General features: G+C 39.3%; 1 protein-coding gene and 1 pseudogene across 1 annotated transcript; one reads left to right on the top strand and one right to left on the bottom strand.

The window, feature by feature from the left end:
- Window positions 1–4225: 4225 nt before the first annotated feature.
- Window positions 4226–25165, bottom strand: ALDH8A1 (aldehyde dehydrogenase 8 family member A1). Its single transcript, XM_039879071.1, is given in 10 exon segments — window positions 4226–4290; window positions 7958–8117; window positions 8972–9169; window positions 11817–11834; window positions 11836–11979; window positions 13251–13507; window positions 17673–17864; window positions 20067–20074; window positions 20600–20796; window positions 24004–25165. Coding segments are annotated over 10 exon segments (1377 nt in total). The 5' UTR covers window positions 24142–25165.
- On the top strand, window positions 12397–12515 carry LOC120615893 (uncharacterized; annotated as a pseudogene).
- Window positions 25166–25403: the final 238 nt, after the last annotated feature.

The following is a 25403-nucleotide window of genomic DNA, read 5'->3' as shown; positions in this document are numbered from 1 at the left end:
AACGTGATTATTTAATCCAGGAAAGCTATGTTTAGTTAAAAACATCAGGTCAAGAATAAATACCCGAATGAGAAAACCCCACACCATAAAATAAGTATTTAACAGGCTGAGAGAGGTTAAGAGTAGAGCAGAAATTCCTGGAGGAAAAGAAAGGAAAGGAGCCAGTGAAATTCATCGTGAACCTAAGAGCTCCACGGAAGACAGGGAGTGTCCCCAAATCAAGCAGACTCCCAGGACCAGAGCATATCACTTCAGTTACTCTGCCTCCTTGTGCTTGGCTTCTTAAAAGAAACAAACGACACAATTCACTCACAATCACCTCGGGTTAGGCAAAGAGATTTAAAAAAAAAATGTGTAGAAGCAATTCTCTTTTACAAGTGCAGTAAATTCACTGATTGCTGAAGAATGGAGTTATCCTCCAGACAAGGATCAGATAATCACAAAAATGTTTTATGAAAACTGTCTCTATGCTTGTAAATACTTTTCCTTTTCTAGAATTCCAGCCTGCCTCTTTCCCACCAGCCAACTAAACCCTGTGCTTTTTTGGAACTTCCTGATGCTTTCCCATGAGGAAAATAATACTTTATGATAATTTCCTTCTTGCTTTATATTTTATTTATTTATTTATAGGAGTCGGCATTATTTAATTTTGCTTCTATTTTTTAGCCATCTTTTTAAAAAAATTTTATTCTCCCTCACTTAAAACTCTGTGAATCGATAGACTCAGATTCTGCTTTTTCTTTTGTGCTTCAATATACGATTCTATAAATGCAATGGGCATTTAAAAACACGTCTTCTCAATGAATATTGAAAGTAGAACACATGAAAATTAGATCCTTGATGAAATCTCTAAGTTATTACTCTAAAGATTTCTTTCAAATACAAAAACTCTGAAAAAAAAAAAAAATGTCTACTTCTATCCTGCACTCATGACCTGAACTTCCTGTCCACTTTCTCACAGTCATGTAATAAAAATTAGACTTGGTGGAGTCCTTTTTCAACAACTTTTCCATAGATTTTCTTAAAACAATGACTACCCACTGGAACTCACCTTCTTTATTTCCTTTCTTAGAATAAGCCCAGAATCCAGCAGTGAGGAATTTGTTCTAGCATCCACACTTCATCCTCGTTCATTCACTGCTTTCTGAATACCTGGGTCTTGAGTACTCTCCCATGGTTCGTAAACCCCTATTACACAAATCATCTGCCTTACTTGCCCTCCGACTGAGCATGTTTTTCTCCCAGAATATACTCACCCAAGCACAACATCCAAATACTCTTCCACTGAGACCACAGTGGATTTTTTTAAGAGGTGAGAAATATATGAAATGAAGGAGATAGGAATGTGCCACCCCAAAATACACCACTTAGGCATGAAGATTATTTTGAGCTGAAAGCAATTGAGAAAAAGCAGACACATAAAGGGCCCTCTTATTCATGTAAAAGTAGAACATAAATTCCTTTTGTGAAGGTGTCCCCAGCCTTCTCCCAGACCAGGAAGAGGAAAACAGCCCAGACCTCCAGAAACAGAGGCAGCATCCAAATAAGTCTGCATAAGTAAACCTTACTAAATAACCCTTATCTATCATTGTTTTTTTTTTTCATATATTGACCTTAACACAATTTACCATCCCTAGAAACCCAAATCCCCTTTCCTAATAACTCCCCTTGTCTAATAACTTCTCCACAGTTTATTGTCCTTTGTTAAAATGGTATATAAAGTTCCCAAGACTAACTGCTTATTTGAGTTTAATTTCTTTTCTGTGGAGCCCTGTGCAGGTAAAATTGAAAATAAAATTTTTGTGTCTTTTCTCTTGTTAATCTGTTTTTTTGTTTTTGTTTTTGTTTTTGTTTTTGTTTTTGTTTTCAGTTTAATTGACATGGCTCAGGCCCAGAATCTCATGAAGTTAGAGAAAAAGCTTTTCCTCTCCTACAGAAATTAGATGAAGAGCATGTGCATCTCATTTCTGTTTCTTGGGTATGGATTAAAGTCAAAACCTTACATTTGCCATGGTAACAGAACTAATGTGGAATAAACTTAAAAAAAAGAAAAAAAGAAAAGGAAACAATGGTTTCAGGATTTTTAGGAGCTAAAAGTAGAAGTTGTGGATGACATGCCTATGTTCTGGCCCTAGGGACTTTTCTGGCCCATAATGTCACCTCCTCATTAAATGGCCAGACTGTCCTACTAGAAGATTTCATTTGATAAAATATAAATTAATTGCTTTAATGAGTTTAATCCACTAGAGTCAGTACTTTTCTGATTTTAAATTTCTACAAAATTGTGAGTTCATGTTCCTCATCTGACTTTTTTTCTTATTAGATTAATTTATTGATATCTACTCTCTTAGGTTTTCTACTACAAAGTGTTTTTTGATTTGTTTTGTGTGTGTGTGTGTGTGTGTGTGTGTGTGTGTTTCTGCTTCAAAGCCCATGTGAGTACTTTGAAGAGAATTACAAAAATTCTGCTATTCACTTTAGGAGTTATAATGCAGTGGCGACATGACACAACCATTGCCTTTCAGTCACACAATGAAGCATAGGCCCCTGGGGAGTGGTGCTCAAGGGGTCACATTTAATGAACTCTGAATACAATGCATTGGAACAATTGGCTAAAGCAGGCCACACCTGCTTGAGCAGAGGTCTGAGGCTCTGGCTTCATTCCCCACCACCTGACCCACAACTCTTGACAGAGAAACAAGCACCTGGCATCAGGTCTAGCATTGTCTAATGATTCAGGACTCCTGGCTCCTGTATTCTTGTTTCTGGGATGAATGGGCCTACTCAGAAATCAGTAAAGACTAGCATAATTATTACAATTTGGTTGCAGCCTCATTGTAAGCAAGTGTGTTATTTCTTCAGGACACAAGACAGTTCATATAGCCATATAGTGATTTTTATTTTTATTAAATTCAGTACAGCAAACTTTTATTCAGTCCATCAAAGGCTCTGATCTAGAATCCGTAGAGATAAAAGAAATGCTGGCATGCATCTAATACGCGAAACATTCCCTGACTTTAAGGAGACCGTATTCTATGGAAGATGGGAGAGTGCTGGGACCGATTTTCAGAGCACTGCCTGGGAAGCATAGAGATGACTCATATATGTTCCGAAATATATAAATCATTAAAAAAGGAAAAACAGGTCTGGGCCACCTTAAGATCCTTCAGGGCTTGAAAATTAAATGTTGCATTCTGTATGGTTGACCTCTAAGACAATCAAAATAAGACATGAAAACTATTTCTGCCAAGATTTAAATCATTTTTTACAAAATGGGTTAGCCAAGACAGAAGGAGATGCTTTCTGCAGCCAAGGGGAGGCGAATGGGAGCAAGAATGTGTTGAACAGTGCCAGGTAATCATTGCATTGATTTAGGTTTCTGCAGCTATCTGGCCCTCTGCTTACAATATCACAAAGCAGAAGCAGCAGTGCTCACCTCATCATGCCACAGGATGTTATATTCTTTCTATAAACAATACGGTGCAGAGGTTCAGGGAGAGTGAGGAGACTGACCTGAAGCAATTTTTCCACTACTTATCATTTTTGACAGTTATGAGAAATCAAGAGAAGGAATTTTCTTGTCTAATTATTTCTAACCTTAAAGTTCACGGAGTTAGTCTCAAGATTAGGATGCACTAAATACATCCTGAGGAAAGGGTGCAGTACGTTATCTGTAAATACCGTCCAGGAGATGTGAACTCTCTCCCTTTATTTAGGATATCGGAGGAAGGAGCAGAAGAAGAGAGTTTAGTCATCTCAGCTCACAGTAAATGCTTCAGTAAGCACTTTATATGGCATCTACCGGGAACTCAGTCTGATGACAGACCACTATCTCAGCCTAGGTCCAGGCCAGCGGCAGTTGGATCTCATATAGAGTTATAAATAACCCCTCAGAACTGCTTTCTGGTGACATTACTATGAAGCGGGAGAGTGCATTTCCCTGATGATAACCTAAAATGAATGCAGAAAGGACTCCAGAAGCATATATTTTGCTCTCTGGAACATTAAAGAAATAGTTTAAATAGCCCAGGAGAGATAAATATGCTGATACTCAAGTTTTAACTTATCTTGATGATTCTCACATGCTATGATTTCTCAAGGCTGTTGCATGAAAATCAGATTTCTCCTATTAAGACATTCGGGCGCTCTCGCTGCTTATCTCTCAGCGGCAGAGCTTGAGATCTGATATGTGGACACCATGATGAGATGTTCCTGTGATAGCATTTTATGGGGGCGCAGGAGTCTGCTCCCACACAGGCAGCTGGTGCTGTCGAGGCCCCACAGCTCGTGCTGTCACAGAAACGACAGAGAATCAGAGACAGCTTTGCTCACACCACCCCCAGCAGCCCACCCGCCCCAACAGGAGCACCACCATGCTTAGAATCCTCCGAAAAAGGGGTGTCCACCCTCTTCCACCAGTTACTATTTCTGAGTTTAAAATATTAAAATAGAACACTTCTATGAGTGTATTCTATATACAGAAGAGAGGTTTCTGGAAAGAGGTGACGTACAAAAAACACTGATACTGATAAATAAATGAAGTACTTCTAATTTTTCATCTAAACTCAAACTGTAATTAAGAATCTGTTTTCCCCCATATTTTTTCCTCAGTGGAGACAGAGGCCAGCTGCTAACTCTCTGTAGGAGGAAACTCCAGAATTTGCAATTATTGTTCATTGTCCTTAGAATACCTCTACCTCTGTGATGCTTGTATATTTCTGGACCTACAGTCCCACTTAGAGACATTATTTGCTGAAAGATCTATGACAAGCCAGTTGACCTCTTTGTGCCTCAGTTGTCCATTTGGGAGCAGGGAGAGATCTACACGGGTGCTCTCAAGACCCATGGCAACTCTGCCTTGTTATGATTCAATGACTCCACCGGCCCCTTAATAATCCAGGGACAGGTTTCAGTGCTTTGCTGGAAATTGTTGAGTCACACTGGAATGGTAATTTTGAGATGAGGTTGGAGTATAATGATATCTCCTGAAATAAGATTGGACTGAGGGATGTGGATGAGGAATGCAATGCAGTGTGCGATGGGAAAGCATAATCAGAGCCCAGAGATGGCATATTTTCAGCCAACAGACAAGATTAGGCAAATTCCCGAAGCTTGATGAATGGCCAGCTGCTTTCGGAAATACGACTCTTCCCAGAAGAGCTGCCTATCATATGTTTGGCAGAAGTCTCGAGATAGTGATGCCAATAGTTTGCACAGGCCCTGGGTGAGTCAGCATTGACTGGGGTGCTGACAGATGTGGCCTCAGAGAGTGACAATGTAAATGCTCAGGACTATTAGGCTGATGAACACTGGGACACATTCCAGAAGGCTTGCTATAGACACCCATGAACCAAGTGTCTCCCTAAAACTATACCCTGAAGCCTTCACCTGCAAAGCCTAAAGTGAGAGACTTGCCCCTGGGATATCCTGAGGGTGGATTCACCCATCATTAATGGGGTCATGGGCAGCTGCAGGTACCTCCAAGAAAAGGACACTAGAAATTCCCAGGAGATAAGCAAATTTAAAGCTAAGAAGGACCACATCTTTGAAGCTTTCTTTTGAAAGTCAGGTCTCAGCTGTAGGGGAATATTCAATATGGATGAAATTATCCTGGACCTGCCGGCCTCTCACACTCCCTGTGCAGGCAGAAAGGGAAGAATAGGCACGGTGGGAGGAGGATTCTCTTGGGATCAGCCTCTCTAAGACCTCCTGCTAAGCAGACCAGCAGCGCTCAGGGCACTGGAGGGCATCCTCTTCCTACGATGACCAGACCTGGGGCAGGTTTCCCAGATTCTCTCCCATCAGGCAGGCTGCGTCTCCTAAGACAACAGGTGATTGCAAATCTCCCAAGGCAATCAGGGGCCAGAGTGCTATAGACCTAGAATACCCTCAGATAACATGCAGCACATCCTTCCCCATTCCCCATCCTTCCCCAAACCTCACTAGGAAGGTTTTAAAATACAGATATTATTATTTATAAAAGGCTGTTCATAACATGTTGACAGAATAAACTTAAAATATATGGAATGATTCAAATAAAAGTCTCTATGTTACGCTAAATGCCCTTCCCTCATCCTTGGTGCTACTTCCCAGAAGTAACTATTTTTAAATAATTCTGGTTTTAATTCTTCTGTACTACAGAACTAACCTATATGTGTGCCTGTTTCCGGCCTTATCAACTTCTAGTAGTGTTTGTCAGTTTCTACCATGAAGGCATGTGAACTTACCTTCCCTACCTCGCAGCCCATCTGCATTTCACCTTCCAATTCTTATGAGTTACATTGACATTTTGAAACCTCTAATTTTAAGATATCTAATGGTTACATGCATAACTTTAAATAACATGCACAAATCCCTATTTCTTGAATCATCAGCTTCTGACATTATTGACCTGCTCCCTATTCTTTAAGATGAGGAAAGTAGTTCACAGCCTGTAGCTTTGACCCCCAGTCTTTCCTCCCCAAATTGTCAGCTGATTAATATCATTATCCTGGCTTGCACTCTGTTCTATAACTTTAAGTTAGTTTTCTGTACTTTGTCTATAGCTTGACTTTAAAAATTGAAAACCGGTAAGACACATTCAAAATATTAAGATGATATAAATACTAATTGCAGAAATGTGATTTTATGTTACCAAAAATATTCACCCAAGAAATGAAGGAAAAATGGACTACCTCTACTTATGACCCTTCTAATTTGCCAAGTCATGTCACATTTCAGTTTGCTTCATCTTGTCGTGACTTCTGAATAGTTTTTTGCTTCCTTTATTCTAATAGAGTAAACATACACATTTCTTTTTATGTATAAGATTTTCCAGATTATTACACATATTTTTAAAAATCAATGTTCTTTAATCACCACCTCCTGTCTTTTCTGTCCTAATTTGGCCCAATTGCCTTCTAGACTTGTTTTACAGCTAACAACTTGAAATTTGTTTTCATTTTATTCCTGAGGCAGTTTTTCTGTTTGTTGATTTTATTTTTCCTTTTCCTGCATTATGTTCCCAAGTCATATCAGGAAGAGTAAATAGAAGAAAATTTCTGAATCATTAGATATATTACTTTGCCTTAATTCTTGAGTAACAGTTTGCTGGCTATGAAACTTAGGTTCAAAATAATTTTCCCTTGGAACTTTAAATCTTGCCCTATTGTCTTCTAGCACCAATATTATTAATGCAAAGTGCGATGAAAATCTTATGCTTTTTTGGGGGGGCGGGTAGGTATCCTATTAATTTTCTCTGCAAGCTTTATGCTAGAAATTTTTAAATTTCAACAGAATAGTTCTTGACACATGGTACATATTTTCCATATGAAAATCTCTTAGCTTAGGGAAATTATCTTTTATTATTTATTTGATTATTCATCTTTGTTCTATCACCTTGGATTAGTTACGTATTAATAACTTTCTAGGTTTATCCTCCATCTCAGCTTCTTTCTGATATTTTTCCTTTCTGTAATCTTCTACATGCTGAGCTTTTTTCTCAACTTTATCTTCCAGATCACTGTTTTAGTTTTCATCCATATCAATGTTGCAGTTCTATTGATTTTCAAAATTTATTTGTGAAAACAATTTTCAAATTTTCAAGGCCTCTTTCACATTCTTTGCTTGCTCTTTTTTCATAGTAGCCTATTCTTATGCATGAACACAAGAGAGATTTGAGAGGATAGAGTGTTCATTTGTAAATCAATTTTTAATGTCTTCTTTATCTGCTTTTCGCATGTTTAGTTGCTCTTTCACACATTTTGGTACTTCTCTTTTATCAAATATTGATTGATTACTCATATTTTTGATTGATTACTCATATCCTTGATTGATTACTCATATTTTTAATTAAAAGAAAAACATACTATACAAATATTTCCTGCTTATGAAACAGTGAACACCCAAATGCCCATCGTCCAGCTTAGAAATAAAACTTTACAAATATAATTGAAACTCTTGTGACTGTTCCCCCTACTTTTCTTCATTTTGATTCTAAGCACAGCATGGCAGGGGCCCCGCAACCCCACAGCTATGGAGGAACCGCTCTGGCGGGCCTCTGTCCTGGTGTAGGGATAGGCCAAATTGGCACTTTTACCTGATGTGGGACTGGAACTATACTCGCCCACATGGATGGACTAGAAAAAAATGAAGAAAGTTCCAACTGGAGTGCTAAGACGTTATCGCCACTGGTTTTGATAACTGAGAACCGGGATAGTGTTAGGGTCGGGGAGAATAGCATTTGGTCAAATATGCATTAGTCGGACTGCCTTGTGAGCCCACACAGAGCTTCTAGATGTCCAAAAAGACACAGGAGTCAGTAAATGGCATCCAGAATGTCTGTCAGCAGGAAGCAGGCCCTTCCACAAGGCGGGAGCCAGAGTTCGGACGAGAAGTGACAAGAGCAGGGCTGGCTCCAAGTCCCAGAGAGAACAGTCTCCTAGACAGAAAACAAGTGTGCTGGGAGATGAGTATCCAGACACAGGGAGCAATGAGGCTCAGTTGCCGGAATATGGAATCAAGATATAACTTAGGTCTGAAAAATAAGAATGAGCTTGGGCCAGACCAATTACAAGAATGAAGATGAAGATTCTGAAAGACTGAAGCTGCTGAAATTCTTCCTGCTGACACTCAGAACTGGTCCTAGACTTAAATGATCAAGGCCATGGAACCGCGGCTGGGGAAGAAGGGAGATGAGGGAAAGAGAGAGAAAGGAAGATAGAGGCTAGGAAGCAGGAACGATTTGACACCATCACTTGACCTCAGAGGGGCTTATATTTTTCAACATTTGTAAAAGAGCCAACATATCCAAAATCCTATGCCAAATTATAAAGATTAACTTTTCCCCTCCCTACCCAACCATGCATATACCATATACCATGCAACAAATACCCCAGAGCCCCCAGGAAGACCTGATTCCATTCCCAGAACTCATTTTGAGCACCTTCTGTGTATAGCCAGGCATGTGCGATGAATTGAGACTTTGATCTACCTGTCCACCAATGACACACATCATTGGACCAAATATCTCTTCCTTCATGCAACAGGATTTGTCCTTAACAGCTGTTATCATGGTGGGAAGCATAAAGTAGCCTGCCTGATTCCTTGGGAGAAGACTTAACTTATCCACTCCCTCACCACACAGAATTTGGGCTCCTTCAGCACGAGCTTTCTTGATGTAACTTCTAACCTGGGTGGGTAAAAACCATGATTAGCAACATCTTACCGCTGGGCTTCGCACAAAGCAACAGAGAAGTCAATATTTTCAAGTCATCTAGGAAAGATGTATAAGGTCATTGCCAAGAAATTTGAGGCCGCTTATCTTATCACTCAGCTGCTAAGCCTGAGGGGCAAAAGTGCTCTACTCATCACTTGGGCATTCAGCAGGCATATGGAAAAGGAGAGAGTAACTTATTCAATGTGTAAGTACCAGGCACCTAGAAGGCTGCTGTTCATACATTCTCACTTAAAACTCTGTTAGCCACATGTTATCATCCCCTACTTGCTGATGGTAAAATCGATTCTCAGAAAAGGTAAACATTTCACACAACTAATAAACAGGAAAAGTAGATTTCACACTCAGGCATATTCAATAGTTAAATACACTAAAGAATATTTTCTCACTTGGGGGGGGTGGCTGTCTACTGTAGAAAGTGGTAAGTTGAATGGTCACAATGCCTTTCAAATATCTGAGCTTCCAGAACAAGTAATTTCTAACTTCTAATCTCATTACTAATTATATTCTGAAAATATATTTAGGTAATATAGTATAACTAACTGTGAAGAGAAATAAATTATGTAATGTTAACACAGTGACTCAGAGATAATGACAGATATTTATTAATAATGGCTTTAGAAATGACTCATTATAATAATGATGCATACATTTATATGGAAATGGTGTTGAAGTCACAATGATACATGTTCTAACCCTGAGGGTTATAGAAAAATGGAAGAAGTAGAAAAATAATCCCTAAACTCAGAAATATAGAAAGACAGACAAGTAATACATCAAAGGCGGGATAAATTTTGAAACAACATTTTGGATTCCTGCTTATCATTTATCATCTGAGCATTCTGCTCCAGTATTAGATTAGTTAGCACTCCGCTATAGAACTATATTCAATACAGAGCTATACATTTGCCATGTAAAAATAAAAGAGGTAATGTGATTTTATTATTGTTTGCTTCAATTTGTAGAACACTTAGTAAGCCATGAAGTCGAAGACTTTTTAAAAATAGAACATTTGGTACAGCTTTATACTCCCCTCTGCTACGCCTCCTCCCCTAGCAGGGACAATGATCTCAAGCTTTCCCAGAAAAACTCTAGTCGAGTTTGTGGGTAGAAACTGAAATAGGTCTGGACTTCTCTTTCACCTTAGCCTCTTGCTCCTTTTGAAACAACTCATCCACATTAACTAAAAGATGCCAAAGGTCGCATCCTGTGTGAATAAAGGAAGCTGAGACAAAGGTCTCCAGAGGCTTCTTCTGGAGGCAGTTTCGAGACCTGTCAGTGATTCCAGCAGTGCAAGGCATGCTCATGCTCTGGCTTTAGATTATTGCATTTAACTGGAATTACATGATTATCTCTTAGAAGCTCTTGGGATAATCAAATATGAAGGGAAGTGTCAGTTTTCAAATCGTAAACTTATCAAAATATGCAATGCGTAAGATGACTCAAACTGAATTTATTTTCTAGAGAAAATATCACTGGATGATAGAATATCTCCAATAATAGCTCAGGAACTGAGATTTTCAGTAAAATATGAAAAAAACCTTGTGATTGGTAATATGTTATAAAATGAATTGTTATTATAAAACTTTTTTTTTTTTTAAGAGGAGAGAGCAAAGAATAGTATCTAGTAGTTTTGTACCTAAAATCAGAGCAGACAGAAGAGTGGGCCGGGGAGCCCAACTGTTCAAATTACTCATTAGCTGAAGAGATTTTACATATTCTGTGCCTCAGTTTCCTCATCTGAAAAATAGGATTAATACTGCTACGTATTCATAGGATTAAATAAGATACATAAAATATTTAGCATAATGCCTGGTATGCAGTAAGTCTTCTGAACGTCAGAGGCTGTTGTTGCTGTTGATGAAGATGGTGGAAATATAATACAATTAAATATAATATAATTAAAACGTGGTAAGTCTGATGAATCCGTACAGTGTCAGAGATTTCTACAAACTTAAGTAAAGGGTCTGCCCCTTTTTGACTGACTGATGGAGGCATATTTCTCAGTGGGCATTAGTCACTGCAGCTGAAAACAAGATTTTTCTAGTACCAAAATCTATGACTTATTTTGGGAAGAGCCATATCAGGTAATAAATTAAAATGACCTTAAAGACCCAGAGATCACCAATGGCTTCTCCCATGGAGGCCACCGCTAGTCATGCCACCAACTGAGAATCATGTAATTTGGATTGTTTGTGCTGGCACTTTTGAAATGACACCTGTAGTAAGCCAGAGGCAGAACCCTCTGCTGGGAACATTTGCCTACAGAAATTCTTGCCACTTTTAATCTACATCCTTCTATTAAGTGGCCTTTATGTTTTGAAATTTGTCTTTCTCACCCTTCTGGTGGTTATCTCCTATGCCGACTTCCCAAATTTATTCATTTCATGTAGATGTTGCTTTAACCTGGACTACATTTATGTATTCATATCCAACATTTTTAGACTCTATATTCGGAGACAATTTTCCATGTGTCATAATATTTCAAAAATAGGGTAGCAATTAACAATATTTTAAACCATGGATGTGAGTTATGCCTTGCACTGGGCTTCCCTCCAAATAAGAAGTCTTTCTGTAAATTCCATTGCAGAGATTCACTTACTTTCTCCAAATGAGCTTGAACTTATCAGAGCTCCCATGCTGGCTGATGGGTCGGAGGGAACACCAACTTTCCACATTCTGGAAACTTTTACAAACCTTTTTAAAAATTCACTATAGATGCTCTTCTAGACAAAGATCCTGCTGGTGCAGAGGCAGATTTCACCCTGCCAAGAATGACACAGGGGACAATGACAAGATTGGAAAGCACACCCCATAGATAGATCACATTGCACTTCTGAGCCCCTACCATAAGGGATAAATATATATATATTTCTAAGCCATTTTCTCTAGGAATTACTGTGAGAGAAATAATTACAATTATAATGATCATAAAAATAATTATTTTAAAATGTTTTTCATTCTACATTGACAAAAAATTATTTTGGAAGGCATTATTATTTCCATTTACATAATTTATGGGTAAAAGAAATGAAAGTTCCAAAGGTCATATAAATTATTTGAGTTAGGTAAATAAAGATATAGCTCATTCCACTCATCTTTCTGTCTTCAGAAGCTTTAACTCTTTGACCTAAATCTTTGTTTTCTGCTAAAATATTTATTTTTAAAAAATACACCCTTTGGTCTACGGCCATGCCACCCTGAACAAGCTCAATCCCGTCTGATCTTGGAAGCTAAGCAGGGTTGGTCCTTGTTAGTACTTGGATGGGAGACCACCTAGGAAGACCAGGTGCTGTAGGCATTTAAAAAAATAAATAAAATAAAATAAAATACACCCTTTGGAGAAAATCATTCAGTATTTTTCGCATACCTGCTCCATCCCAGCCACTATCCTGGGCATTAAAGTTAAAACGCTGCCCAGAAGCAGGCACAGTGGCCCTCATCATGAAGCTTACAGTCTAATATATCTTATCCCATGTTCTGAATGCCTTGAAGACTCTGATGAAAAGTATGGGCCCCAGGAAAAGAACTGTCACACAGTTTCAGGAGATGCAAAGTTTTCTGAAGCTCATCCATCACTCTAAGGTAAGAAACCAGTTCTAGACTGGCTCGGGTATTTATTTCTAAGTATGAGGATACATTTGTGATGTTTTGGGGAGGAGAATAAAGTTTTTTGGATATAGGACATTTAGATAGCAAAAAGAAAGTGGGGGCAACTTTGTGAATATAAGTCTGGAGAAGCTTGGAAAAGCAAAAATCAATCATTTTGCCCATGGCTGGTCCCTGAAAAAAAAAACTGTGTAACTCACAAAGAGGAGCTTGCTGAACAGAAGTTGTGACTCTACAAGGCCACAGATTGACATTGAGATTGAACCGATGGTCAATGGAATAACATGATATAACGATTCTCCTTTCACTGAAATAGCATTGAGTTGACCTTCTCACTCCCGGCTTTGCACTGTGATGAAACAGATCCAGTGTGACAGGGTCACAGAATTAAAAACAAACGAACAAACAAAAAACCCAGAGGACATACCTGATTGGTAAAGCTGGACTTGACAGTGGTTGGAACACACTCCTCCAGGTTGGCATCCTCAAAGACGATGGCAGGATTCTTGCCCCCCAGCTCCAGGGAGAGCTTCTTGCAGTGGAGAGCGCTGAGCTGGATGATCTGCTAGGCTGTAGGCTGGCTCCCAGCGAAGGAGATGAGGAGCACATCTGGGTGGGACACCAGGGCCTCGCTTACCCTGGGCCCTGTTCCGAACACAATATTTACCATACCTGGTGGAACACCTGGATGGGAAACAGTATCAGTTAAAGTAATTCTTCTCAGTATGTTGAGGACTTCAAGTTACATGGAGATTCTCCTTGAAAGTCCAATTACTTGAATGGGGGAGGGAGGAAATTCTTATGGCTGTCTCTGGTTTAACAGCAAAGCAAAGACTATAGCATCACCTCGGTCTAGAGTACACCCTAGGTGGGATTTCTCCAGGCACTTTGCCTCAGAACATTCTACATAATTCATTCCCTAAAACTAACTAGGCCTCAGGGGCTGAGGATGCAGAGATACCTTCCAAGCCCTAGGAGGGAGGAGAGCCCCACTCCAAGTTGGCATCCAGGAGTCACCACTGAGTGTGAAAATGTTATGGAGAGGGGAGACTAAATCATGCATCATCCGGAGAAGAGATGGACTGTCTTGGCCCGGAAGAGTGAAGGAGGGTTTCCTCGGAAAGGTAAGTTTTACGTTGAAGGTCCTGTGCCTCATGATATAGAAGCACCATTACACTCCAGGTCTGACTTAAAAGGCCAAGAACCAAAAACAGATGCCCCACTCTTTTCTATCACAAGACCCTCTTAACCTAGGTCTGCATATGTTTATTTACATGTTCCATGGATTTACCTGTTTATTACTTACCTGGCACTAGAAGGTATACTAGCTGGGGGAAGAAATAATATTTTGCTCTCCATTGTATCTGCGGCACACAGCCTAGTTTGCCATAGAGAATTAATGCCAGTAAATGTGCACTCACATTTATTGGGTGCTTATTGTAGGTCAGTCATTGCTGTGAGCGATTCACACTTTTTAGACCTCCCATCAACTCTATTAGGTAGGTAGTATTACTATCCTCACTTTACCAAAGAGAAAATTGAGGCAAAGTAAGGTTAAATGACAACCTGTAAAGGCAAAACTGGATGTAGAAGGTCAAGAAACATTTATTAAGTAAGCGAATGAATGAATGAATGTTTAGTGTACCTTATCCACATTACAAATGGTGCTTGACTTCAGGAAGCTTTAAGTGTTCAGAAAGACAACCTGTGTGCAGTGTGTTGTGTCCAGGAGGTTCATATGGTTTGCCTGGAGGTGGTTGAGTTTATTCCCTCTATTTCTTCAGGCTTGAATTTTGTAGGGGCAGAAATCTTCCAGTGTATAAAGTTTTTGAACTAATTTCCTGCTCCTAGTACCTTTCCCTTGCTTCAAGTTAGATGTTCTCTCAATAGAAACCTACTCTCTTGGATTAAAACTATCTCTTCAAAACTATGCTTTTAAAGTATAAATAATAATATTGCATTGATGATAATTATCATCCAAAACACCTTCCCACAAAGCCTTAGCCCAGTCACGCTGAGGGACAATCAAGGCCCCATTTGGGTGAGGTCTCAAGAAGGTGAGTGGGAAGATTCAGTGAATCATGATGGTATTTGGCAGAGCCTCACTTCTCATGACCTCCCCCTCCATACTCAGTGTGCATACTTGTTGAAATCCAGTTTAGGTCAGTTCTGGATCATAAGTCACTACCAGATGAGGGTAGGCCAAGAACCAGGCACCATGAGAAAGAGGCTGGGTCCTGAGTTGTGGCAAAGAAGATGCTTAGGGGTGCAGCTCTCCCTGTGATTGATGGGAGGAAAGCAAGGACAAGTTTCTCACCATTGGCAGAATGGGACCCTGCATCTCCATCAAATATTGGGTATGTGGATATTTATCTGATGTTTGGATAGGGGGTTGGAGGCCAGGAGACTCTTGGGCTTTATAAATCTCAAAGGCAAAAAATGAACCGAATCACTTGGAATGTTTACAGTAGCATTTTAACAGAAGGTGAGAGAAAACATAGAAACATCACATATTTATCATCACGGGAAAATGAGCTTGTTTCAGCGGGCTGATGGTCTTCTACACACCAGCATAACTTTTTGATTGCATTTCCTTGAGCTCCGATGTTAATGCATTAAGAGCTATCTACTGGCCATTATTCTTCAGTATCATTTTGCCATTTGATCAAGGCATTAATGGAAATTGTTTAGAGACATCTGATCTCTACCCTTAAGAAATTCTAGTTTTAAGATAAGGAAGGTAGTTTAATCAGCCAATAACAATTTGGTAAAATTCAGGGTCGGTGCTAACAGATAATGGAGAGAACGAGGTCCCATCCAATGCTAGGATGTGGCAGGGTGACAAGAAGTTTAAGCTTAAATAGAGCAGAACAAAAACTAATAGGAAGGGCCAGAAAACCCATCAGTGGAGGCTCTAGGAATGAGGGCAAACATTTGGTGCCCCAAAGAAGAAAATGAATATTCCAGGACTCTTAAAGAGGTATTCGTCGCATAATTTTTTAAATGATTTTACCCTAAAGGAAGGTTATCCATCTCAACACTCAGGACTAGAGGAGCTAGCTTCTTAAATATCCTGAATGCATTAGCAGGTGACTTTAGCTTTCTTTTCCCTACACTATTAAGTTTCTCTCGCAGTGCTCTAAAGCAAGATTATGTAGATGTGAGTCATGTGGTAGAGAATCTGGGGGCTTAGAAGCTGCAAGTTAAGCATTGTACTCTCAATGTTCGTCGGAGGAGGAAAGTTTGGCAATGCTAGGCTTGGGAGGGAAAAAGTGAAGGACTGCCTTGATGTCATAAGCTTAGTCATTCACAGAAAGTAAGATCAATGCTGTGCAAATAAATAGAGACATAAAGCTTTCATGCAGACCAAATACTGGGGTATAAGATCAGGGAGAGTGGTTAGGAGAGGGAAATCATCGTAGATCAAGATGCGGTTCATTTTAGGAGAGAGTATTCTCTGGAACACGACTCTGCAGCAACAACCCCCCCCAAACGCCCCCACCTTCATGGCATCCTCCCCAACACAGGTCAAAGCAGGAGTTAGGCTCCATTTCTATCTCACTCAAGAGAAACTGCAGTTAAAAGACAGGAAAGAAATGCTTTGGACCTTTGCAGACACTAGAGACTCAGTTTTGTAAAGAATGTGATCAGATCATGATCCCTTGTGTAAGGGAAGGGTAACACACTCCGGGACATGGAAGAGGTAGGCATGTTCATATCATACACCCTCTTGAGGCCTAGGGCATCCATAGACATCATCTCAAAAACCTAGAGATGGTCTCGTTCCTCTTAGCACACGGGGTAATGAGTGGCTAAACCAGAATCTTAAGGCCCAGTGCTTTTTGCTAACAGGCATGGTTTAACCTGTCATTCTGGAGTAAAGAACTGACTCATCTTTCCTGGAAGCCAATATGAATGTTTTTGTTTTGAGAGGAAAGGTATCCAGGAGAGAGAGATGGGCTCTTTACAACTACCCACTCAGTGGATATGGGTGAGCCCGGCAGTACCTTCTCTGTGGGCTTGAAGGAAGCAGGCACGGCGGAGACTGGCAGAGACAGAAAGACAGCCTCTTTCCTGCCACCCACCCACCATTCCTAACCAGGCTGTGCAAAGACACAAGCTGAGGGACCTAACAGCAAGGGGCTTTCCCATTGAGGACAAGCTATGGCCTCCTGCCTGTTATCTCCCAACTCTCATGCAGCATCAGGAACACCCTAGAACTAAACCAGGCATGTACCCTAAACGTGGCCATTACAATACTAGCAAAGAGAGGACATGAAGCCACATTATATCTGCATCCAAGTAAGAGTTCCAAATGCAGGGAAAACTGAAGGATGTAGCATCTCAATTCTCTCGAAAACAGACTCTTTCTATCAGGTATTCTATAGTTCCGCAAACCAGAGAACTGCTTAGCAATAGTCTTACTTTCATCAAGGTTAACTTGTGATTCAAACGTAAGATTTAAATTGACTATTGAGGACACTCTCTGGAGCAGGCTGGAGACTGATTTGTTCAGGCTCTTAAGCCTGCCATTATACTCCTCTTGCATGCCCTCTTCCTGCGGTACTGCCAGCCGACCCCTGCAGGGAGGAACTGTGCAGCAGCAGCACCATCCTGGGTTCAAGAGAGGAAGCCGTGTGAGCGAACCCCATGGATGAAGGGCATTTCTCAGAAAAAAAAATCAGGGAAACAAAAACCAAAGACGGCACTGGAATCTACTTTGCTACTGAGCAGATTTCTATCCAAAATAACTTTTCAGATATCAGTGACCCTAAGAGAGCTGAAGCCTACAAAACATATACCCCCAAAGCCACTCCTGTGCCTCCTTCAAACTCGAACACCTAATTACCTGCTTTCTCCAGGAGTTTGCACACCATCCACGCAGTCACTGAAGTCAGCTCGCTGGGCTTGGCTATCACAGCGTTGCCAGCAGCAATCGCGGGCACAGTCTTCCAGGTCAGCAAGTAGAGTGGCAAATTCCAGGGACAGCTCAGACCAGCTAACAGAGGAGAGCAGAAGCATTGCCACCAACGACATGCCCCTCAAAGCAGGTCTGCCCAATGGGATTTATTAAGGTAGAACTCCTTTATGCTGCATGAAACTTAAGCTCCAAAATCCTAAACTTTGCTGACTTGTAGCCAATTGCAGGGAAATCATTCTAAAATGTATTACAGACATCACTGCCTTTTGAAACTATAATCCATACAGTTTACTCATTTTCCTGATAGTTTACAAAATATTTATAACAACAGCAGTATGAGTTCCCAGGCTTAAAGCCTGTCACATGTCACTAAACAGTTTCAGAATGTGATGACTTCTGAGATTTATGGACTGCTTCTTACATTTGTTTAAACTTCTCTCTCCTCATCATTAAACTGCCAGCTACTATTTCTTCAAAGTTTCTCCATCTCTGTTTCTGATCTGTTGTAGATTGAGACATAAAATCTCTAGCTTTTTACAATTATTTGTAAAATAAGAGAAAATAGGTTCTGAGACTGCAAAATCTAGAGAATTATTGCATTAAAAAATTAGCTCTAGGTTCTCAGTTGTATCCTAACCAGATAGGTTTGCTAGGTAAGTAATAAAACCAACATCTAGAATGGGTCTTCATGTAATAGTCTCAAACTGTCCAGGCTTCCAACCATAAAACAAATTTTTAAAAATTACCTTATGAATAAGTAAATGGATTAACCTTATTTTACAATCTGCCCTCCAGTCTATGCTATAAAAATAAACATATTTTATATTATTACATTTCTTTAGGGGATAACAACATTTTTGCAGAATAATGTATTAGCATACTTCTTAGGAGGATGTTTGAGCTTCTCATAAGGCCTTGAAAATACCATTTCCAAAGCGTTCAAATAATCAAAGTGGTGAAATGTCCCATTTTCTTTTTCTTTTAACTTATATTCTGTCATAAAATGTAACTAGTAAAATATGGATTTTTTTTTCTAAGAGGAAACAATGACATCTAGTGGACATTTTGAGTCATTGCAGATATTCACATATCCTCAAAGGGCAGGAAGCAAAGAAATGAATGAGGGAAGTAGATAATTCAGTCAAGGGTTATTTACCATATACCTGGGCCTGTTCTTACTATCCTATACTTATTAATTTATTTGATATAAAAATATATAGACACATAATCAAACTATTCTCCCAATTTTTCAGGTAAGAATACTAAAGACACAAAGGTTATATTACTTGCCACATACGTATCCAAAATCTATGCCCTTAACCATAACACTCCCTGGAAATGAACTTTTTTTTTTTTAATTACAAGGGGAAAAATAGCCTGGTTTGTGAATTTACTCTCAGCATCATTCTTTCCCTGTGATTTCCCAAGAACAATGTTCTAGGAATGAGTAGGGGACTGCACACAAAGAAAATAAACCAGAAATCAGTTTTTAAGGCTAATTATATTTCAATCAAAGTAGAAGAAATCGGCTCCTTTCTTTTCCTCATGCCAGTGTTATGGTTTTCCCCATAAGAAGTCAACAACAGCAAGCACTGTCAGTGTATTTCTCCATAGACAGTGGAGACACTTTATCACGTACGTACCCCAACTCACGCTGAAGTAACCTCTGTTCCTTCCAGTCTGGGATGGTCGTTATTTGAATATACAGTATTGATTATGGTTTGATAAAACCATGAAATAATTAGATATGAGGTTATATGATGAGGTAGGAGGGTTAAATTTGAGTCATAGAATCTTTGCTTTATTGACTGAACAATTCATAGGTATCATGAATTTGCCAGCTCTTTCAATTCAAAAATCACAAGCTTTATACATGCTACAAAGAGGTTGGAATGGTGGGTGTTAAGACAGCTGTATTTGGACATCACAAAAAACCACTTTGATAAACACGTGATATATATTAAATATCCCCTAACATATGGCAGAGTCTTTAACATGGACATGTGACAGAACGACTGATGGGGACCCCTGGCACAAGATGCTGTGTGGCACTTGATCGCCCATATTATACTCCATATACATCCCAGCTCCTGGATTGAACAAAAAGAGACACCTAAGCTTATCTGGATTATTAGTTATCTTTAGTGATGCAGGGAGATTCTGCAGCGTCCAAAGTATCAGCAGGAAATATTTTCTTAAGAGCTTGGAGTCAGGCTGCTTCCTAACTTCAGACTGGTTTACCGCACACGTATAATTTTAAAAGGATCTTGGCTTTTCCTAACAGATATTATTACAAAGATTTACAGACATTTATTACCTTACCTTTACCTCTGAGAGAGAGTTTAAAAATTGGGTAACTGTGTTGGAAGTGGAATAGTAACATCTCAGAAATCTTTCTAAATAACTTGCCCGTGCAACTGCTCTTCAAATTACCTTTGCTTTGGAATTCTCCACCCAGAATTGCTGTAAGATCACAGGATCAACTCTAGTTCTCTCTCTCTCCCCAGATCCATGCCCTTTGACATACATACATCTTTGCAATGCTTTCCACCAAAGTGTATTTATTTCCCTGCTTCCTGAACTTCGGTTCAGGGATGAGTCACTTTAGCGACAGAATGAGGCAAAAGCCTCAGCCTCTGCCATGAGAAGCACATGTTGGGGCTGTTGGCCTGCTGGTTCCAGGAGGGGTAACATGAGGAAAGGGCCCCGTTCCATCCATTACAGTTAAGAGGCAAGAGATCATCTGACAAACTGGAAGGAGAGGATGAATCGCCAGCATCTGATTAATGGATTGCACTTTCCATAAAGCATTTGGTTAAGAGACAGCTGCGCTCAACACCCGGCTCTGCTAGGGCGAGAGCTGTGAAGACTGAAACGGAAAAGGCCGGCAGAGAGGGCTCTCACCCTGGTCTTTAGACTCGGCCTGGGCCAACTCCTCCAGGCACTGCTCCAGCAAGTCCGCCAGCCGGGGCAGCACGCGCGAGCTCTCCTGCGGGCTCCGGAAAGACCGGCCCGGGAAGGCTGCTTGGGCGGCCTCCACCGCCGCCTCTATCTTCCCGGAGCGAACCGGAGAGAGGGTCACCTTAAGACTGTGGCTCCCGAGGGGTCGGATGAATCCAGAATCCACAGGTCCATACACGTCTAATTTTTTTCTGCCTAATTTCGATTTATTTTATGCCTAGTTTCCCAGTACTGTTACCCACAAAGTGGTGTTGACGTGACCTGCAAAGCAGGGGGCACCACAAATATAAAGAAAAACGCTCCGTCAAAGATATCTAGAATGTGGCAATCGAATCATTGGAAAGAAGCTATTTGAATTTTAACAGATGTACGTTTTCGATCATTTCAAAATATAGAATTTTTTGGAATAGCTTATGAGAGGAAACTTAGTCAAGATCTGTAGAACCTCTCAAGTCCAGCTCTGACATATCTGATAAAGTCTAAAATGTTGTTTGAAAACACATCCTCCGACTGTCATTCCTACTTGGAATGCCCAGTCATATTAGTCGTTTATTGACTAATTTTTATATATAATAGAAAATGCTAAATGCTTTTCACAAATTATTTTATTTAACTCCCTTTAAATACCTGTAACAAGAATATTGCTATGGCCATTTTGCAGATGAAAAATGGAAGCCTGACAGCTCAATTTCCCAGAGGTCACACAGATAATAATTGGCAGAATCTGGATTCAAACCCAGATCTTTGTGGCTCCTAAGATTACAAGCGGGCCTGCTATGGCATAACAGTTTTTGCTCTGTGCCTGTCTCTGCTCAATGGAAGAGGTCTCTGTTGGAGATAAGAGTATGGGTGGTTGAACAGATCGCTTCAGAACCTGGTTTTGGAGCTAAATCACGTAAATAATATATGGAAAGGTATGGGCAAAGCCAATGTATGCAGATAGAATGAATTCTCAGGTCATCTGCTGCCTTTCTCCTTTCTTAGGCAATATCTAAGCAATGCCTTTTCAAGAGAAAGCAAATCCATAGACTGTGTCCCATCCTCTCTCCTCTCTCATGCATGACAAATATTTGTAATCACTTACAGCCATTTTCCACCACGGGGCCCACAGGCTCAGCCCCAGAATCCTTTTCCACAGGCTTCAGACAGCCACAGCTTATTTCTTGGGTCACATGACCTGACAATTCAGCCACCCAAGCCCTGTCCTAGCCCTGTCACCCAAAATTTGATCTCTACTTCTATCCTGCTTCCTTTATGTAGACAAAGTCATTTTCAGATGAGTCGAAGTAAGGTATAAAATGATTCTCATCTTAATTATAAATTTCTGGAAAGACGATGTTTTCATTTCAAAAACTGAATCCCTAATAGAGTTCTGCAGACAGGAAGAAGGAGGACATGTGGGCTTTAGTGTTCTCCATCATGAGCTGCAGCCTCGCAGACGCCCTGTTGCCAGCCAACAAGAGAGGAGTTTATTCCTATAGCAGTCAACGTAAAAACCTCATCTTCTTACAGCTGTCATTGTAAAAATCTACTCTTTTTGATAAGCAGAAAAGTCAGGTCCATTCATATTTTTAAAATTGTTTTATGTCACAGGTCTTATGTCCATTTCATATAGAATACATATTAATCTACTACGTACAATAATATTCACAAAAGCTAATACTTAGAAAGCATTTACTATATTCCAGACAGTAAGAGTTTTACAAAAACCAATCTATTTAATCCTCAGAACTCTATGAAGTAGATATTATTATTCCTATTATATAAATAAGGAGACTGAGACTACTTAGTCAAGACCATAGATACTAAGTGGTGGAGCCAGGTCTTTGCAGCCAGGCTATGCTTCTAACTGCAATGCCATAAGGCAAATGCTACCACAGATGTCACAGATGTGTGTGTGTGTGTGTGTGTGTGTGTGTGTGTGTGTGTGTGTGTGAGAGAGAGAGAGAGAGAGAGAGAGAGACTATTGATCTAAGCATCAAAGATAAGCCTATTAGCATCCTGTCCTCTGTAAAATAAGGATAATAGTAGAGTCTAGTTTGTAGGCTATGACTCATGTTTGGGACAATTCATATTAAAGGGCTTACTGAATACAAGGTATGTAGCACTTTCTGTGAGTGATCTTTTGAGAAATTGGGCATGTAGTTTGTATGATGACCATATTATTCAAGCTAGAAAAGAATAGGATTTATAGGATCAGATAGAATATTTGCAAACTAGATTGCTAGGAAATCCAAAATATCTAATCCTTTGCTAGCGAGAGCATCCATAACTCAAAAATGCATGAGCCATTAGCTGCAGAAAATATTTCAACTGAATTTGGCATATTTTATATTTTAACCACTTTGGAAAACATTCTGAGATAAGGACTGAAAAATACAATGCTGGATTTCCCACATCTATTTTAGGTCATTTGAAGTAAATTTGTGGGTTACAGTTTAACTAACAAATTAGCCAATATTGATAAACTTTAATCCACAAGGTAAGGTTTTTTAATGTGGACAGATTTAAAATATTATTAACAATAGAAAAATAATAGCTTAGTTCTTCCAAAAAATACTTGTATATTATATTTACTTATATATGAAGGCCACAATTATCTTTTAAATAATCTAGTTCTTTATACCTTAAAAAATAAAATCCATTAGGTATTATATGAGTACAGATACATCAGCCACATTTATCATCCTAGACATTTTACATTCTCCATTCAATCACTGATAACTAATCAAATAGATCACAAAATTATTCAAATAAAATTAACTTTATACCACTAAAAAAATGTTTAATGTGTGTGACATTAAGCACTTGAATAAGAAAAAGGATGCTGTTAAATCTAACTCCAAAAATATATGGGAATTTGATTTTTAATTTCACCATTGAAATTGTCAGCTTTACTTTACTAGCTACTTTGAAGAAATTAGGAATTCTTAGAGGATAATCCAAAATAAATCAATGGATATAGAGGCAAGTTTAGGCAACACTTGATAAAGAGGGGGTACTTAACACTGATAATTTTTGCGAATAATACTTTTTACTAGACACCTATTAAGGAATGTCTGAGAATTGTGGCTATGTGTTAGGTTGCCTAGATTAAGGATTTGCTTCTATGTATAATAACCTGAAATTTGTTCCATGTACCATACATGTCCAGTTACAAGGTAAACCTTCTACCTTCTGCTAATGTTTAGCAGTTCTACACCTTTTCCCAACTCCCTTTACCTGTAGAAAATTAAGTTACTTTTAATTTACCAACATACTAAGCACACTTCAGTCTTCTCTGAGTGAGAATACTTACCTCATCTTTTCCACTATTCGGCACTCTGCAGTACACCTCTCCTGTGGATGGATCATAAGAATCTATAAGTGAGTTACAAGGTAAAAATTTCCCATCTATGAAGTTTTCTAGCATCGAAAGTGTCTTTGTTCCAGCCATAGTAAGAAAACTCTGGATCTTTCCCTTGACAGTTGTTCAGGTAGGTTATCCCCACTGCTTTTACTCTACTCCTGAGTTAGTTTCCTCCCCAAGTCCTCATTTGCCAATCAGTGAAAGTGGGAGATGACCTGACACTCTCAGAGAGTATCCTGGTCTCCAAACTGAATGAAGAGACTTCTCAAGTATTTCACAGAGTTGCAGTACATTATAAAAAATAGATAATAATATGTTAAACATCAGCTTATGTGTTCATGGCCTTTCAAGACTGTCTAAGGCTTCTGTGTATATATCATCAGGTTCACTGTAAAGGGTACATTGCTTAAACATTGGTTAAGTGCCAGGCCCTGAAGCAAGTCCCTCACATGAATTTACTCATTTATTCCACACGATCCTATATAAAGTAAACGACAAAACCGCCCCTCTTTTGTAGCAGAAATCGAGCCTTAGAGAGGTTAATTTATCCAAAACTTCATAGTTAGTAAGGGGTAAATTTTAATCCTTTTGTGCTTCTTCCTCAATGCATTATTGCCATCACCCACAGCGGTGGCTGAGGACAGACTCTATTTTTCCGTTGCTCACCTGTTTCTCTTTATCTTTGATGCCTTCTCGCTAACCCTCCTCTCCATCCTGAAACCAGGGCTGCAGAGACCGTGACTACCATCCCAGATGTGCCATGGAGAAGAAGATACGAACCAAAAATATGTATGATATATAACATACAAGATGTAAGAATTTCTACAAATCGGTAAGGTATCATAATTTCTCTGATTGTCCTTGGCCATTTTAATTGATTCTAAGGTCTGATCCTCCCCAAGCATCCAGTCACAAATATTGATCAAGGCACTGTGGAATTAGATATGCTGGATATTCAGAAACGATGGGGCATCATGTGGCAACATAATCTCAAAATGTTCAGGAAAAAAATTGTTTGTATAGTACTTGGAACTTTTTCATTCATATACGTGAGAGATTTTCCAAAAACATACTAATAGAAAAAGTGGAATTGAGTTTTTATACCAAGCACATATACTCATTCTTCACAAACATGTGTAGAAAAAAAAAGTTTTTTAAGGAAGGAAATATAAACCTCAAAATTATCATGTCAAGGATGGGGAAAGGCAGACTGATAGGATTAGGGTGACTTCAGTATTTGTTAGTAATGTTCTAATTCGTTACTAGAAGAATGGATTTATGGGGTTTTATTGTTATTCTTATTCTGGATATTAATTACATATATTCTTTTGCTTGTATCAAATATTACA

Source organism: Pteropus medius, unplaced genomic scaffold (assembly GCF_902729225.1).
Source record: "Pteropus medius unplaced genomic scaffold, Ma_sr-lr_union100, whole genome shotgun sequence".
In the NCBI taxonomy this organism is placed as follows: domain Eukaryota; kingdom Metazoa; phylum Chordata; class Mammalia; order Chiroptera; family Pteropodidae; genus Pteropus; species Pteropus medius.
The sequence above is the reverse complement of the archived record's forward strand: the minus strand, read 5'-3'. Positions and strand labels throughout refer to the sequence as shown.